Genomic DNA, 16,073 nt, shown 5'->3' with positions numbered 1-16,073 from the left:
GTGGTGTTTGGGACTTGCCTGTCAGATTCAGAAGCAAAGGAGGCTCCTAAGTGAAGCATCACCTAGCAGCCCTGGCAGGAGCTAGAGAGCCACAGAGTAATTCTCAGCAAAGAATGTAATCCATTTTAGAACATATTCTATTTAAAGGATCAAAACAATTTGGCCCTTGGCTAACCTTCATTTTTTTCCCTTTCATTTTATTACAAACCAACTGAACTATTGCCATGAGATGTTTGGATGTACCTAAATAATATCAGCAACTTTAGCCTCTTTTTTTCTTAGAGCCAGGAAAGTCTCTTGTAAAATTATATGTAACACAATATTTGCCATTTCACGCTTTATCTGGTATACAACTTAGTGATACCAGCTACCGTTGTCAAGTTGTGCAACCATTACCCTTAATTGAAGCCATTTTTCTTTAATCTGGAAAACCCACTCCTGAGAGGTACCCCTTCCCTAGTGACATTAAGTTCGGCTGAAACTAGAACTCCGGTGTGTTGGACACCTGGAGGCAGGAACTTGGGTGTCGGGGTTTGCCATGTGAACTGAGAAAGGGAATAGAAGGGGAGAGAGAAGGGGTCATAAGGGGAGCCAAGCTGCTGAGCCTCAGAAGGGCTGGGCACCCAGCTGAGGGAATCTGGCCACGAGCTCCCTCTCCCCACTTCGACCTCTGGTCAGTAAGCTCTGAGCCTTCCCTCCCCACCCTGGCTGGCGGGCACTAGGGACCTGTCGGGCTGGGGCTGGGCTGGGCTGGTTCGAGTCTGCCCTTTTTCCAACTCACAGTCCCCAGGCCACTCACCTCTTTCTACCTTTCCTTCTTATCACTGTCGTGGGATTCATTTAACAGGCTCAGACATGCTAGCCACATCCTGCACCTGTCAACCACTAGCTTGGTGACTTTGGGCAAGTGATTTTTTCCAGCCTCAGTTTTAGCAGCTTTAAAACAATGATCACAACCCTGACAGACAGGGCATTCCTGAAAATTGAGGAGGCTGTGTTCAAGAGAGCTACACTGCCTGGTTAGCCTCCCTCCCTCCCTACCTCTCCCCACACGAAGGAGCCATCACACTGCCATGAGGGGATTCTCCCTAGGCTGCCCTCTGCATGCAGTCTGCTGAGCCGGTTAGCAGTTGCACACTGGAGGCTGGGAGGGCTAGGAGGGTGCGGTGCTGGCACGGGGCTTTTCTTTGCTATGGCGGTGTTCCCACTGCTGGACGGAAAGACTGTCTCAGCCTGACTGGGGTCAGAGCAGCCCTGTCTTAATGTCTGTACACACGGAGTGCCTCCTCGTTTTTCCTCAGAAGCACTGGGGAGCAGGTCACATTTCTCCCTTTCTAGATTGGGCGCACAGCTAGCATTCGGCCAAGCTTGAACTCCTGCTCCAGCCTCTTGGCTCTACCTGCGGGGCTATTTCTCTGCCATCCTTAGTGACCAGTTGATTCTTCTCTGGTTCCAGGCGGAGGAGATGTCAAGATTGAAAGTCAGAAGTTGAACTTCAAGGAGAAGGCCCAGGCGAAGGTGGGATCCCTCGATAATGTGGGCCACCTGCCTGCCGGAGGTGCCGTGAAGGTAGCCAGTGGGTCACAAGGGGGATACAGCTGGGCAGGGGTGGGAGTTGTGCAGCGAGGGTCAGGGTCCCAGCAGGTGGGCACCTGTCACCGCCCCACAGTCTCTTCAGGAGTCATGTCTTCACCCACCATTGCTGTGTTCCCATCGTCCATTATCAGTCCTGAGTGACGCAGGAGAGATATGAAGCCCCCACCTACCTACATCTTGTCTGCCCTTGCTCCTGAGCTCAGCATGTGCCCTGAGGAGCCATGGCCTCCCTTACCTATTGAGGCTCTGAGCCCGTCCCAGCCATTCGAAGAGGGACTGTGGGCTGGGTTGTAGACCGCCACAAGGTGGGGTCTGTACCTTACACAGTCTTGCCATCTGCCTCAGGAGAGGAACGTGCATGCTTGCTCCATGGCAGGCTCTGTTCCTGGCCTGGGAGCAGGATGGCACGTTTTGGAATGCCAGGGGGAGCAGGCTTGGCAGCCACCTGGCTCTGGAGGGCCTGCCCATGGCCACCCCAGCTCAGCGCTGGGGGAGAACTGCCCATCCTCAGGACTGGCTGGCCTTATCCTCCGTCGTTTTCATCCCACCCCACTTCCACAGTCCTGTGAGACCCTCTGTGTGCCAAGACATTGTCTGTCTTTTGTTCCGTGGTGTTGTGGGTAGGGAGCCCGTGGGGCAGCACCTGGCGGGCTTCCAAGCATGAGACAGCTTCAGCTGCTGGGGGAAGGGTGAGCAGGGAGCGCTGGGGCAGCTGTTCAGGGCCTCCTTCCCGCATCCAGTTGCCCAACCTCGTGGCCCCCAGCCCATCCTGTCATCCTGTCCTCTGTCAGGGCACCGATCCAAGACCTGCCCAGCTTCGCTGAGCATTTCTGGGGTCCTTGGGTTCTCGGTTCACACCAACACCCCATGAGGATGCTGTTCTTGAGCCTGCTGTGACCTGACTCTTGTCTCAGGAGAGCGTTTACTCGGGTTTAGGCACTTGTCAGTGGCCAGCAGCAAGTGACCGCAGCCCAGGACTCAAGCCTGGGTGTTTCCACCCCCAGATCCACGGCTTTTTTCTTTATTCACATTATCTCCCTTTCCTTATTATTTCTGTAATTATTTTTCCAGTACAGAGGCTTGTTCCTTTCTTGATTCTGATTAAAACCCACTGCAGAGTCCCTGTTGTCTCCTTTTGGGATGAAGGTTGAACCGTAAGGGGTTCAGACATCCTGGGGCCCAGGTCTTCCAGTCCCCAGTAGCCTCCCACCATTATTCCCTCTCTCTGCTTTGCTCACTCTGTGTGTTCACGGTCCCCAAGTGTCCTTGTCCTCCCCTAAAGCCTACAGGCCCCAGACGTCTCCCTGCTCACATCTCCTTGGCACTTCCTTTGCTCATCATATCTTGTCTGCTTCCCCAGGGCCACCTTCTTCCTCTGTCCCCTGTGTCCAGGCCCCAGAACGGTGCCCCACACAGAAGCAGCATCAGATAGATGACCGGGCAGGGCCCAGGTGTTGCTCAGGAAGCACCTGAGAGCACACTGTGTGCAGGAGGTGCTCTGGGCTTCTTCCGGTCAGAGGTGTCAGGCCAAGTCCAGCCCCACAGCCTTGAGATTGTCCTTCAGTTTTTCCTAATATTTGTTGTCAATGCTCCTTTTTTACTTGGTACCAGCCTTGTGCAGAGGCCTAGCACCTCTCACTCAGCACCTTGGGGAGTGTGTCACCGTCAGGGCCGCCCAGCTGGGACCAGAACCGCGCTCACCTCCCAGAGCCCCAGGCTCCTGTTCTGCACGCTGGCTGGTGTCAGGCGGGGCTGCCAGGGCAAGATCCTCCCTCCGATTGGGCCTTAATCCAGGGGCGCAGGGGGCAGGGGTGGGGGCTGTGTGCATCCACTGTCTCTCCATCCCACTCCCCCCCAACTGACCCTGCACTGTCTCCCCCACTGTTTCATTGTAGACTGAGGGCGGTGGCGAGGCCCCTCCGTGTCCGGGCCCCCTTGCTGGGGAGGAGCCTGCCATCCCTGAGGCGGCGCCCGAAGCTGGCACCCCCACTTTGGCCAGTGGCCTCAGTGGCCACACCACCCTGTCAGGGGGTGGTGACCAAAGGGAGGCCCAGGCCTTGGACAGCCAGATCCAGGAGACAAGTAAGTGGCTGGGCTCAGCCTGGGGGCCAGCCAGGGGCCCCGCCACTGGCCGCAAATTGAAACTCCTTTGTTGACTAGAGTGTGGCCTCAATTTTAACGAAGCAACCTTTTATTTTCCAGGCATCTAATGATGACATTCTGGTCTCGTCTTCCGTCCCCTGTGTGCCCCTCTTGTCTCCCTGTTGCCCTTTCCCTTTCCCCCTTCCGTGTCACTGCAGATTGAGACCTACAGGCTGACGTTCCGGGCAAACGCCAGGGCCCGCACCGACCATGGGGCTGACATTGTCTCCCGGCCCCCCCACTTCCCTGGCGGCCCCAACTCGGGTACCCGGGCCCCTGGTTCCTTCTCCCAGGCTGCCCACTAGACATGTGACCACGTGGGCACTGGGCAGCCCACTAGGCCCCTCCCCTTCTGCCTCACTCGCCAGGGCAGCAGCAATCCCACCACCACACCTCCTCCCACTGCCTCCCCTGGGCCTGGCTCCCTGCTTTGCTTCTGTCCCCACCCTGTGCCACTGTGTCCCGGAAGAGGCTGGGGGGCGGTGAGATGGGTGAGGCTAAGTTGGGATCTTGTGGGGTCTAGGAGAGGGGGAACTGGATTCCAACCTTCTCTTTGTTTGGTGTTTTGGACTGAACCCCAGAGAAACTGCCATGCCCTCCCTGTCCCTGCGACCACCTGGAGGAAGAGCAGAGGTGGATCTGGGTGATGGGTGCACTGCCTGCCTCCCCTGGAGCCCACTAAGCCGCTGCCTCTCCCATGCACCCCACAGGGACACCCGTCATGCGGGTGGGGTCAGCCCCCTACTCGCTGTCTTGCCCCAGGTTAGTTAGGGGTCCGTGCTCAACCTGGCCCTGCTGCTTTCTGTACCTGGCCCTGCTGCTGTCAGAATTTTCTTTTATTCATTTATCTTTTATTTTGTTTGTTTCTAATAACCTAAAAACTGGTGGAGTAGTTTTGCAGGTTGAGGCCATGCCTAAATGAAAGTCCTCAGTAGGTGTTGAAGGAAAGAGGGATGGGAGATCTTTATGCCTACACCCAGGAGGATGTCCAGCCTTGGGGGCTGGAGCTGCCCGCCCTGTAGGGCCAGTCCTACTTGGCCAGCCTGGGCCCTGGAGATGGGCGGGCAGGGAAGGGCCCGTGGTGGGGCAGCGGCCCAGTGAACAGGCCGAAGCACTAGGTGCTGGTCAGTGTGGAATGGTGGTTGGCATTGTGTGTGTATGCTGCTTCTCTCTTCTAACCAAGAGGCTGGTTTTGGCATCTCTGTCTCGTTCCCTGCGATCTGGTGGGAGATACAAGCCCAGGGTTGGGGGAACAAGGAAAGGCTAAGGACCTCAAGATCCTCCGGTCTGAACTTATGGGCCTAGGACACTCAGGCCCTCCCTGGGGGAGCTAGAGGTGTCCAGAACTCATGTGGATAGTGCGGAATCAGGTCTGGAAATTTAAAATAAGGGCATGAGACTGAGGCTAGCCTGCAGAAGGGTGTCCCAGCTGGGCCCGGTCTTGGGGGGCTGTAGTGTTGGGAAATCCTGGGAATTGTATTGACATGAAGAGTCTTATTGCACTTGTATTTTTTGTATTAAAGTTTGCATGGTTTCTAATAAAGAATTAAAATGTAACAGTTTGTGGTGAAATGGCCTGGGAGTGCCCCGGGCTTCTCCTGGAAGAGCATTTCCTGCTGTGCAGATTTGCCCCTGAGGAGGCCCTCCTCTCAGCTTCAACCCCTCTGCTCCTGGCGTCCCTCGGAGCTGGAGAAGGCAAGGGTCTTTGCATAGGTTCAGACGTGATCTCTGTGTATAGGGAGAACATCCTTGGGCCTGGCGGTGTCTTCTCATTTCTTAGAATTACCCCTGGGGAGGCCTGACACTGCATCCGCAGCTCCCCAGCACATCACGAGAAGCTGGAGGTGGCGGCATCTTGTGGAAAAGTGCTCTCGGAGCCAGGGAAAGGCTTTCCTCCCCAGAGACTGCAGAGTGCTTCAACTAACTGTGCCAGTGACATGAGGGCACCGGGGCTTTGACAGCAGGAGGAAGCAGTTGAGGGAAGGGGGCAGTCAGGAGACACAACAGGGACAGCAGTGCAGGCCATACAGGTCCTGGGTCTGCAGGGTGATTGGACAGTGGAATCCTCTCACCCAGAGCTAGGGTGGAAGCAGTGACCCGAGGGGAGCGCTCTCTGTGTCTGCTCACAGCGCCGCTTAAACGTCCTATGAGCCAGAGAAACTGAGAAGGCTGTCCTGCCAGGTGAGGGCACCTGTGTGATGTGTGCCATGCTGCAGCCCCTTGGGCGGCTATTTCTGTATTTCCCCATTTGCTTATGGCCATTACCCTCATCAATCTGTGATCCTGTTGTAAACATTTAAAGACTAAATAAAGCCGTGTGATGTCCCACCACCAGGGCCCTGCGCTTCCTTCCTCCATGTCCTAATTGGTCTCTGCTTCCCAGCTAGTCCTCTTGCAGAGGAGCTGGTGCGCTGTCCTGATGACCTCAGCCCCCAGCTGTGAATCCCAGGTGTGACCAGGGGAACATACCAGCTGTACTTGTGGCAAAAGCTGCTGGATAAACCCTTGAAGGCTAAGGTCCAAGAGGCCTTGGTTGTCTGGGGACCTCTCCCCACAATCTGCCTGGGCCTAGGGGGTGACAACCAACGAGAACACACAGAGGACCACTGCACAGGGAGCCATGGGTAGACCCTAGACCCAAGCAGATTTGGAGGACAACCCCAGAGGAGCAGCGATCCCGGAAGATTGGGGTTGGCACAAGAAGTTCCAGTCGGTGATAGGCACTGCTGACACTCTCAGTGGGGTGGCTCCTCAGCCTCTTCTTCCCTGAGACCATGGGCCTTGTCCCCCAGCAGTAAGCATCTGTCCTATCCCTTCTATGCCTGCCTTCTCCCTCAGTTTGGGAAAGGGTGGCCCATAGCCCAGTGTGCTGAGGCCCTGAGAGAGGACCCCAGAGAAAGCAATGCTCACAAGGGATAAATAGAACTTTATTTTAAATAAACATATGCACTCTGTACACAGCCCCAGTGGAAGCGGGGCTCAGTCATCAGCTGCCTTGCGCACGTCAAAGCTGCCACAGGGTCCCCGCAGCAGTTCTGCCAGGAGGGCGAGCAGCTGCCCATGTTCCTGCTGCACGCTGGGTGGCAGTGCAGCCAGCTCGCTGCGTAGGCTCTGCTCCACCATGCGTCCCAGGGCTCGGCGCAGCTCCCTCAGCAGCCGCACGGTGCGCGAGTCGCCCTCCAGCCTCAGCAGGTCATTGTCACTCAGTGAGATGGTGGCCCGGCGCCCATCATCTGGGGGAAGAAGAGATGGGGGATGCCAAAGTGAGGCCAGGCCCGAGACAATGGAGCTGCCTGAGGAGCTGGGGGGAGGGTCTGCAGGTACCCACCACGGATGTGGACATCCCCATCGGTCAGTAGCAGCACAGCTAGTGGGTGCACCTGTGAGGAGTCCCGGACGAAGACACTGCCGTTGGACTTGACGGCCATGAAGTACGTCAGCCACCGGCTCCGTAGCCGCGTGGCCTCCCTAGGGAACACAGGACTGGGTGAGGGCACCATTCTGGCCTTTCCCAGCTACCCTGCCCCGCCCTGCCTGCCCCCCAACCTGTTAATGGTCGACTTGTGCAGCAGAATGTTGCCTGATTTGGTCCTGTATGTGACACTGTTGGGCTTGAACTTCCCCTGCCGGGTCACCTTGCCCTGCCTCACCTGCAGGGATAGAGGGAAAGATGGATGGGGCTGAACTAGGAGGTGGGGGTGGAGGAGGCTAGGGCTGGTCAAGTCCCCTGCAAAGGCCAGCACCTGGATGAGGTTGGGGTAGAGGCCCGCCATCAGCACACCCTTCACCAGCTCCTCCTCCTCACTGTACTCATTGCACTGGGCAGAGGCCAGGGTGCAGTCCGAGGGCTTCCCCACCAGGAAGGCCTCGTAAATGTTCTCAGAGAACTGCTTGATGAGGCCTGGGGAGGCGAAATGCAGGGTAAATCGAGGCCCCCAACATGGGCCAGGTGGGGGAGGGGAGGGGCACACGGGCCCCAGAGACCAGGCGTGGGCCAGCTGACCGTGGATGAAGCGCAGGCTGGGCGCGTACAGCAGGTTCTCCTCCAGGTAGTTCTCCCGGGAGCTGCGGTCCTGCCAGCGCAGCACTTCCTCCCAGCCAGCCACAGCCCGCACAAAGGCCAGATGGTCACTGCCACTGTCATGGCTCAACAGTGCCTTCACCTGGAGGGGCAGAGAGGGGTCAGCGTCACAGGGTCAGGACCACAGCCGGTGGAAGGTAGGGACGGGGAGCCAGAGGGCTCTGGGAAGGGGCTGGGTCTGACCTTGTCCACCTCCGCCCGATTCTGCAGGCTGCTGCTGAAGGGGTCCCGGGTGAGGCAGGAAACAACCACCAGCAGCGGGTGCAGGCAACGGAAGATGGCAGCCAGCACTATGGCCTTGGCCAGCCGGGGGTCAGTGGAGATGTGGGCTAGGCGCTGCCCCAGGGTGGTCAGGTACTCTCGCTGGTCCAGCACCCCTGCAATAGCTCAGCCATCAGCCCCTGCTCCTCAACGGCCACTCCGTTGCCCAGCCTAGCCCCGACTCACCTATCTCCTGTAGCAAGATCACGGCCTCGTCTACTGCCTTGATGTCTGGACTGTCCACAGCCTTGGAGAGGAACTCCACTGCCTACAAGAAGGACAAGCCAGAGCCCACCATGAGCCTGCTCCCACCTGCCGTTCCAAGGCCAGCCTGCACCCAGCCCTGCCCCACGCACTGTCTTCTCTGGCATGTGGATCTTGGCTTGCAGCACCAGGTTCTCAAGGGGTGTGCGCAGGATCTCTGGCACTTGGAAAGGGGCCATTTTCTCCAGCCGGCTGCGTGGGAACAGGTGGTAGGCAAAGCCCGACTGACAACGGCCTGCCCGGCCCCGGCGCTGGATCACGTTGGCTCGGGACACCCACACGGTCTCCAGGCAGGACACCTGGGGAGGGGGACAAGTTAGCAGCGGCACAGTCACAGTGGGCCTTCCCCAGTGCTGCCCCACTCCTGGCCTCCACCTCACTTAACCTCTAGCAGAGGCACTGAGACTGCCAAAAGTGTGGCCTTTTCACACACACAGCAAGTACACCACAGGACTTAGGGCCCACCCCCAGGGCTGGCTGTGCCTGGCTGGGGTCCCAGAGACGGTGCCACCTTGGTCTTCAGGTCGTAGCGCTCCTCCTTGTGGAGACCGCTGTCCACCACGTGCACAATATCATTAATCGTGATGGAGGTCTCAGCAATGTTGGTGGCCAAGACAATCTTGCGCACCCCGAGTGGAGGTTGCTGGAATATGGCCTTCTGGTCCATCATGGGGATGTTGGAGTGCACTGGGGGCAACAAGACACTGAATTACGGTCCCTGCTCCAGCCAAAACCCCCGCCCTGGGAGAAGGGCAGGGCAAGGGTTTTCACCCCATTTTGATGAAACAGGCCCAGAGAGGGACACCCAGTTGAAGGTCACAAAGCCGGCAAATAGACGCAACGTGGGGAGAAACCCCAGTCCCCTGAAATCTCAAATAGATCCTCGGTCCCCAGGGCAGAGGGCAAGACTCCTATCTGGGGTCATGGTCCCCGCCACAGGCTCACCTGGCAGGATGAGGTACTTGCTCTCGTGCACGCCCAGGGCCTCCTGGAGGCGCTGCTGCACTCCTTTGATCTCCTGCCAGCCTGGCAGGAAGCACAGGATCCCACCTGGAAAGGGGCCCTGCAGGCATGAGCCAGGTGCTCCTGGCTGATGGGGCCGGGTGGGTGGAGGGCATGAGGGGAACACACTCACCTGGCTCCCCGTGGGCATCGATGTGCAGCACCAGGTCAGTGACAAGGTCCAAATCGAGGGCGCACTCGTCCTCAGACTGCGGTGGGGGAGAGAGGCCACGGTCACAGCCCCAGGGTGAGGAGGCATGCACGGATGCCACCTCCAACCCTCACAACATCCTTGCCACGTAGGTGTGATTAGTCCCCAGTTTCTATCAAGGAAACTAAAGCTTGGGCAGGGTAGGTAACTTGCTGTAGGCCACCAAGCCACAGGGACAGGGAGGAGGGGAATCCAAAGAGGGAAGGTCAGGAACCTGGGATGAGGCGGGTGGGGGCGTCCCCTCACCTCGTGGTGCCGGTGCCGGTGTGGGTATTGGTGCTTGCCCAGCTTGGCCAGGATGTCCTCCAAGTAGTGCTCCCTGACAGGATACATGAAGCCGGGCACCTTGATGACGGGGCAGCCACCAAAGTAGCGGGAAAAGCGCTCATTATCACCTGTGGCGCTCATGAGCACCAGCCGCAGGGCCGGGTTGAGTCGCTGCAGGCCCTTGAGCAGAATAAGCAGGAAGTCCGTGTTCACGTCTCGCTCGTGCACCTCGTCCACGATGACATGGCTCACGCCCTCCAGGCTGGGGTTGCTCTGCAGCTTCCGCAGCAGGATGCCCACAGTGCAGAAGAGCAAAGCCCCGCCTCGGGCCGGGGGCTTGCTTTCCAAGCGCACCTGGAAGCCCACGTTCCGGCGCAGAGAAGGGCCCAGTTCATGGCCGACCCGCTGTGCCACAGACACAGCTGAGATGCGGCGTGGCTGGGTAATGATCACATTGCAGTGTGCGCCACGGCCCTCAGTCACAAAGCGCTCCAGCAGCAGCTGGGGGATGCGCGTGGTCTTCCCGCAGCCCGTGTCCCCGGAGATGACCACCACCGGGTGCAACTCAATGGCATTGAGGATGGTGTCCCTATGTGGGTCCACAGGTAGCTGAGGGGCCTCTTGCCAGACCGGACCTCGCCGCCGCCACAGCTCAAGCAGGCTCTGGCTCAGACGCACCTCCTCTGCTTCTGACAGGGGCATGTAGGGCTTGCCCGTGATAGGGTCACTCAGGGGCCCTGAGTCCTTGCCCAAGGACAAGATATCATCGCTCTGCAGTTGGGGCTCTGGGGAGATCCATGAACTGTCCGTGGGGTACTGGAGGCAAGGAGGAAAGCAAAGTGTTGAAAGAGAAATCCTTTCTTCCTCGTTCACTCGCAACCAGCACCTCCACAGGATTCACCTGGGTTAGGTATTGTACCCCAACCTACAAGGCAGAGGACTCAGTCCACTAACTGTCCTGGGACCCTGTGGGCAAAGCTGGGCTACTCGGGGCAGGGGCGCTCCAGGCTGCATCCTCAGTGGAGGCCAAGGGATGCCAGGGGGTCAGGGAGCTGTGGGAGGGGCCCTCTTACATGATTCAGGAAGGTCTCAATCTTGCGGAGGACGGGCTCGGGCACCTGGATGGTACATGGCCGGCGCTGGGTCTCACCCAGCTCGCGCAAGGAGGCCAGGTTGTACATAGCGTGGGTAAGCGGCTCGTTGTTCCTGTCCACTAGGCCCAGGCTCTGCAGAGGGGACAGGTACGGCTCAGTCTATGCTCCGGCCTCCCCGAGAGCTGGCCAAGACAGGCTCAGGAGCTCCAAGAAGTTGTGAAGAACCTCATTTCTAAAAGATTTTGATACTCGGCTTATACGACAGAAGAGAGAAAAATTATGAGCCAGGAAAATGTGAATCTCCAAACAAGTGACTTAATTTAAAAAATTAATTTGAGAAAAGCTAGACCTGATGTATCAGACAAAACATCCCTACGCATGTGCAAAGGTGATGCCCTGAGGAAAAACCTCTCCCTAGGCAGCCGAAGCCCCCACAGTAGCCCAATCTCACCTCCACAAATTCCCAACAGGCACCTCTAAGACCCACACTCCTCTGCCCACCCCATTCTTTCAGGTCTACCTGCTACTCTTGGTCCCCAGCACAGCACCGGTCCCATCTGTAACCCTATCGTATACAAATATATACGGGGTTTTCAGCAAATGTCTATTTATGCAACTTGGTAAACTAAGCCAATTGAAGGTAAGCACTGCACCTTATTTCCCTACATGCCCAGAGCCAGCCCACTAGAGAGAAAACAAGGCATTCTGACACCTCATGCAGGTGTGTCATCCTCCCCTGTCTTGTGTTCCCCTACCACTTGTGATGTCAACTCTGCTAACCCTTCAAAGCCCAGATCAAACACGCCTCCTTAGAGAAGTCTCCCCCGACCCCCTCCTAACTACTCTGGGAAGTCCCTTCCTCTGGGCTTCCAGGCAAAGCAGCTGTAGCACCTCAAAGACAGGGTTCTGCTTCCTGGGCCACAGAAGGTGCCAGCACAGGCTCTCTGCTACAAGAGCGCTTCCATCCTGTTCCCAGGTCTGTATGCATTTTACCCTACAGCTCCTGGCCAGCCAGCTTCTTCTAGAACTGCTGCCAACTGCAAGCCTGCTCCTTCCTAACATGAGTCTCTACCATGCTGGGATGCTTCCAATCATCCGTTTGTGTACATCAAGCTAGAATTAAGACTTCCTCCAAGTTCCATCAAGGAGTCCTCCTTCTGCCCTCTTGAGCCATAGATAAGACATTCCCTCTTCTCTCTCCTACTTACCTGTCCCCCTTCCTCTTCTATCCTCCAGGTTCTCCTAACCTCACCATCAGCTGTATCTAAAATGTGGCTTGCAGAGCCGAACACACCACCTCAGGTCTCTGACAATTCAGAGTAAAGCAGGGCCTGCTTCCCCTCTCGTTCTGCAGGCTAAATCTCTACTGATGTGGTCCAGACCACTCGCTTCTCCGGCCCACTACTAACTCACACCACCGTGGCATCAGCTGAAGTCCCGAACTGGAACTGCCAGCTGTTAAGCCACACTGCCTTCACCTTGATCATTCCTTCAATCTTCCTCCCGTTTAAGTATCATATTGCTCGTTTTGGCCACAAAGCCCAGCTTATCAAGATCTTCCTGAACAATCAACACAGGCATTGCTCCTCCCAGCTTCACGGCACTCAGAAAACTGATAGGCCTATCTCCTCCCAGTTTTACCCAGTTTCTGGGATTCTGGGGAAGTCCCAGAAACAGCAACCACACAGCCTGACGTGCAAAGGCTTGGGTGCCCGATAATTCTGTGCCTTGGTCGAAGGACCGGGTGGTGGGTTTCATTTCCTAGAAAAGTGGCCCCATCTACCCAGAGCAGAGAGCAGCTCCAGGACACCTCCATGTGCCACACCAGGAACCCTCCTGGACTCACCTTCAGCTTCTTACAGGCCAAGGCTGCTGCCTTGTTCTCAGCCTCTGCTTTTCGGCGCCCTTTGGCGACAAAGGTCATGGGACATGGCCAGAGCAGAGTAAGGGTGGACAGCTTGGTCTTGGTGCCCACAGTATGGAACTGCATCAGGTTCTACATGGAGACCAAGAGAGACAGGTACAAAAGGCATGGAATGAAAATGGATTTGTGGCACTCCTAAAATGCCACTAACCCAGAAACAATTACCCCCCATCCAGCAGGCACCACTATCAGCCACACGAGATCTGCTGCTGTATACCCAGAAGCCAGGCCCCACAGGGCTTGGGCCCCGGTCCTGGGCGTGCTTCTGCTGTACTGCGATTTCCACGGCAGAAACCAGTGTCTGGGCAATGCCACTCACCACCTGCCCTCCTAGCCCACTGTCCTCAGCACCTGGAGGTGGCAAGTGTGGTGGCGGCTGTGGCTGAAGCTTTCAGCATGAGCTACGATCCAGGCACATCCTGGGGGAGCAGAGGCTCTGCGTACCAACGCCCCTCAGTGTGGCCACAGAGATGGAGCTCACCTCTCAGCAGGACAGCTAATCACGTCCCCGCCCCAGGCCCCACCGCACCACTGAGCAGTGGTCTTCCGTTCCCACAGCCTGAGCCCACCCCAGTGCTCCTGTGCTCTGGCCTCTGTTCTGTCCCTGCTGCATCACCTGCAGGGTCCTGAGCTCCCCAGGCCAGCCATGGAGTGGGCTGGGGAACAGGTACCTCCTACCATGCCTGTCTACGAGGAAAACCAGACCTAACAAGGCCAACCCCCCACTCATATGTACCTCTAGGAGACCCTACTCACCTTAGCAGTGGAGGACGAGGTGGCAATCTGAATCACCTTGGCCAGTAGGTTCTTGGGAAGTGGAAACTGGGTCAGAGCCCTGATGGCACTGTCGTCATCTGTCATCTCAAAGGAGCACCCCCTGGGGGGACCAAAAGCATAGGTGAAAAAGCTCTGCCTCTGCCTGGGGAGATGTCACCGCGGGCTCTGAGGTCCAGGGGACCAGGACACTGCATTGTCGTGGCAGGAAGCCAGGAGGCAGGAAAACGATGGATGCTGGGCACCTCTGCTTTGCCTGTGACCCTCCCACAGCATGTCTAATGCTCTCTGTCCCCCAGATACAGTTGAGCGCAGAGGGAAGGCAAGGTGGTTGCTGGGCCTTGTAGGACCTGAGCATGAGCCGGAAAGAGGGTCCATGTTGCTGTTTTGCAAAAGCCCAGCCACACAGGACAAGGCCGCGGTTTGCTCTCCCCCAAGAGTGGGCACACACCAATGAGTAACAGGACACGCAGGCTGGAAAGCAGGCAGGGCCTCCCATCTCAGAGAAGGCCCCCAGGGAGTACCCCACCCGCACACGGAGGTGCAGCCAGCTTCCCCTACACCCCCACCTTCTTCCGTACCTCGAGTCCCTGAGTGGGGTGTGGGAGTCCTGCTGGGTCATGGACAGGAAGTCAGTAACATCGATGGTCCCCTCTTCTAGCTCCTCTTCCTCATCCTCCTCCTCCTCCCGGCCCAAGGATCGAGAAAGACCCCCAGGCCCCCCAGGCCGGATGCTGTCGGGATTCAGCTGCCGCCAGGAAGTGGGTGGCATGGTGGGCTCTTGGCGCCACCAGCTGTCAGCCGGGGAGCCAAAGCGATCAGCTAGCACACGGTATTTGGCTGCATCAAACAGCTCATTCCGGGGACCCAGTAGACCCCAGCCCTGGGGGAGAGATGGGGCATTGTGAGGGTCCAGCCATCCCACGCTGCAGTCAGCCTGGACCAAGCCCGCTCCACCCCAAGTCCTCATATGGCGGCCATGCTTTTTCGCCTGTCTACCTCCTCAGTCTCTAGTTCAGGACCGTGCAAAGAGAACACTTCAAATGTCTTTAAGAGATGAAAACAACAGGTCAATTTTCAACCTATGAAACACAAAGAACAAAACAAAACAAAAAAAACCTCCCAGGGCTACGGAGAACCAGATACATTCACATAGTGATCAAGGCAATATCAGTGAACAGAGCAAAGAGGAAATGCGTAGCCCCACCAGTAAACAGGCAGACCTTAAACACAAGAAGAAAATGAATTCTACAGAAACAACTCAAAAAAAACTTAAACCATTTACACAAAAACTTATCATAAAAAAGGTGTTTAGCTCCATTTTCTAGAGAAAATGTCCACTGAAACATAGTCTGAGTCTTTAGGTTGTACAAAGCAACATGCTGGCCACCCTGAGCATCCTCAGGGGGCACAAAACCAGGTGACCCTGCCCTTGAGAGGTTCAGAACCTAAGAGGCAGAACAGAAATGCAGACAACCAGGGTCTATGGAACAGAGAAGTAAGTGAGAAACTAGAAGAACAATGAGTCTGAGCAAAGCACAGTTTTAAGAAGTCCTCGACTTTTAGGTGGGGAGGATTTCACTGTGGGAGCAGATGGGAGTGGCAGAGGCAGCCGACAGTCCTGCACTGGACAGCAGGAGCTGGAGCCCAGGAACACCCACCTGACTCAGGACAATGTGAGCGGTGACTACACACACTTTTCTCCCTTAGAACTCTCCCCTCAGGTGTCCAATACAATTAAACGTGATTTAAAGTAATTTTTTAAAAACCCTATTCACAACAATAAAAACCTTAACTCACCTAAGATAAACTTAAAAGTACAAAGACTAGTATTTAAAAATAATTAAAAAAAAAAAACAGGGAGAGACATATGCTCCCAAAAGATAACACTTTCTGTGTGAGGAGACAAAAGCTCCCTAAATTTCCCCATGAATTTAACATTCCAGTCAACACCTGGATGGGCTTTCTGGACACCTGACAAACTGATTTTAAAGTTCACATGGTAGAACAGGTGGCTGCAGACAGAACGGGTGGGGAGGGCAGGGGCACATGGCACAGACATCCCACCACAACTCGGCCCCACCGCACCGGCTCAGCTTCCATGCTTCTGCCTGGCTGCGTCACCTTTTACAAGGACTTACGTGATACAGGAAACAAATCAAAGTATCCCTCCGGCTTGGGTTTCTGCAGCAGGAGAGCACTGTGTTCCTACTCCTTTTACAAGCACTCTTCTGCTTTCCCGCACTGGCCTCACCCCAACTGGCCTACTGTTCTCTCCACAGAACCCACCACCCCAACCCGCTTCTCCTCCAGAGCTGCCCAGGGAGCGTGCGGCTCACATGTCAGCATTAACCCACTCTTCCATCTGGGGACGCCTGCATCCTTCCTTCCCCCTATATCTGACTACTGTCCTGTCAGCCTCTAACACCTTCTGAAGCAGCCCCCATGCCGAGGCCA

General features: G+C 56.5%; 2 protein-coding genes across 8 annotated transcripts in view; one reads left to right on the top strand and one right to left on the bottom strand.

The window, feature by feature from the left end:
• Positions 1–6,098, top strand: part of MAP4 (microtubule associated protein 4) — a 209,036-nt gene extending 202,938 nt beyond the window's left edge. The window contains 3 exon segments of the mRNA XM_049863132.1: positions 1,457–1,569; positions 3,492–3,678; positions 3,799–6,098. Coding sequence (XP_049719089.1) covers positions 1,457–1,569; positions 3,492–3,678; positions 3,799–3,806 — 308 coding nt within the window. The 3' untranslated portion in view covers positions 3,807–6,098.
• Positions 6,099–6,651: 553 nt separating this feature from the next.
• DHX30 (DExH-box helicase 30) overlaps positions 6,652–16,073 on the bottom strand; it is a 31,164-nt gene continuing 21,742 nt past the window's right edge. For all 7 annotated transcript variants that reach the window (XM_049863128.1, XM_049863126.1, XM_049863127.1 and 4 more), the window contains 16 exons: positions 14,198–14,499; positions 13,599–13,719; positions 12,765–12,914; positions 10,898–11,050; positions 9,804–10,640; positions 9,480–9,555; positions 9,290–9,394; positions 8,856–9,031; positions 8,437–8,643; positions 8,267–8,348; positions 8,003–8,196; positions 7,742–7,901; positions 7,482–7,639; positions 7,285–7,388; positions 7,067–7,206; positions 6,652–6,971 (listed from right to left, as the gene is read on the bottom strand). In XM_049863128.1, coding sequence (XP_049719085.1) covers positions 6,718–6,971; positions 7,067–7,206; positions 7,285–7,388; positions 7,482–7,639; positions 7,742–7,901; positions 8,003–8,196; positions 8,267–8,348; positions 8,437–8,643; positions 8,856–9,031; positions 9,290–9,394; positions 9,480–9,555; positions 9,804–10,640; positions 10,898–11,050; positions 12,765–12,914; positions 13,599–13,719; positions 14,198–14,499 — 3,219 coding nt within the window. In that variant the 3' untranslated portion in view covers positions 6,652–6,717. The remainder of the gene's footprint in view (positions 6,972–7,066; positions 7,207–7,284; positions 7,389–7,481; positions 7,640–7,741; positions 7,902–8,002; positions 8,197–8,266; positions 8,349–8,436; positions 8,644–8,855; positions 9,032–9,289; positions 9,395–9,479; positions 9,556–9,803; positions 10,641–10,897; positions 11,051–12,764; positions 12,915–13,598; positions 13,720–14,197; positions 14,500–16,073) is intronic.

The sequence above is a fragment of the Elephas maximus genome, chromosome 20 (genome assembly GCF_024166365.1).
Source record: "Elephas maximus indicus isolate mEleMax1 chromosome 20, mEleMax1 primary haplotype, whole genome shotgun sequence".
Classification (NCBI taxonomy): Eukaryota; Metazoa; Chordata; class Mammalia; order Proboscidea; family Elephantidae; genus Elephas; species Elephas maximus.
Note: the sequence above shows the minus strand (reverse complement) of the source record. Positions and strands in the feature narration are given on the sequence as shown.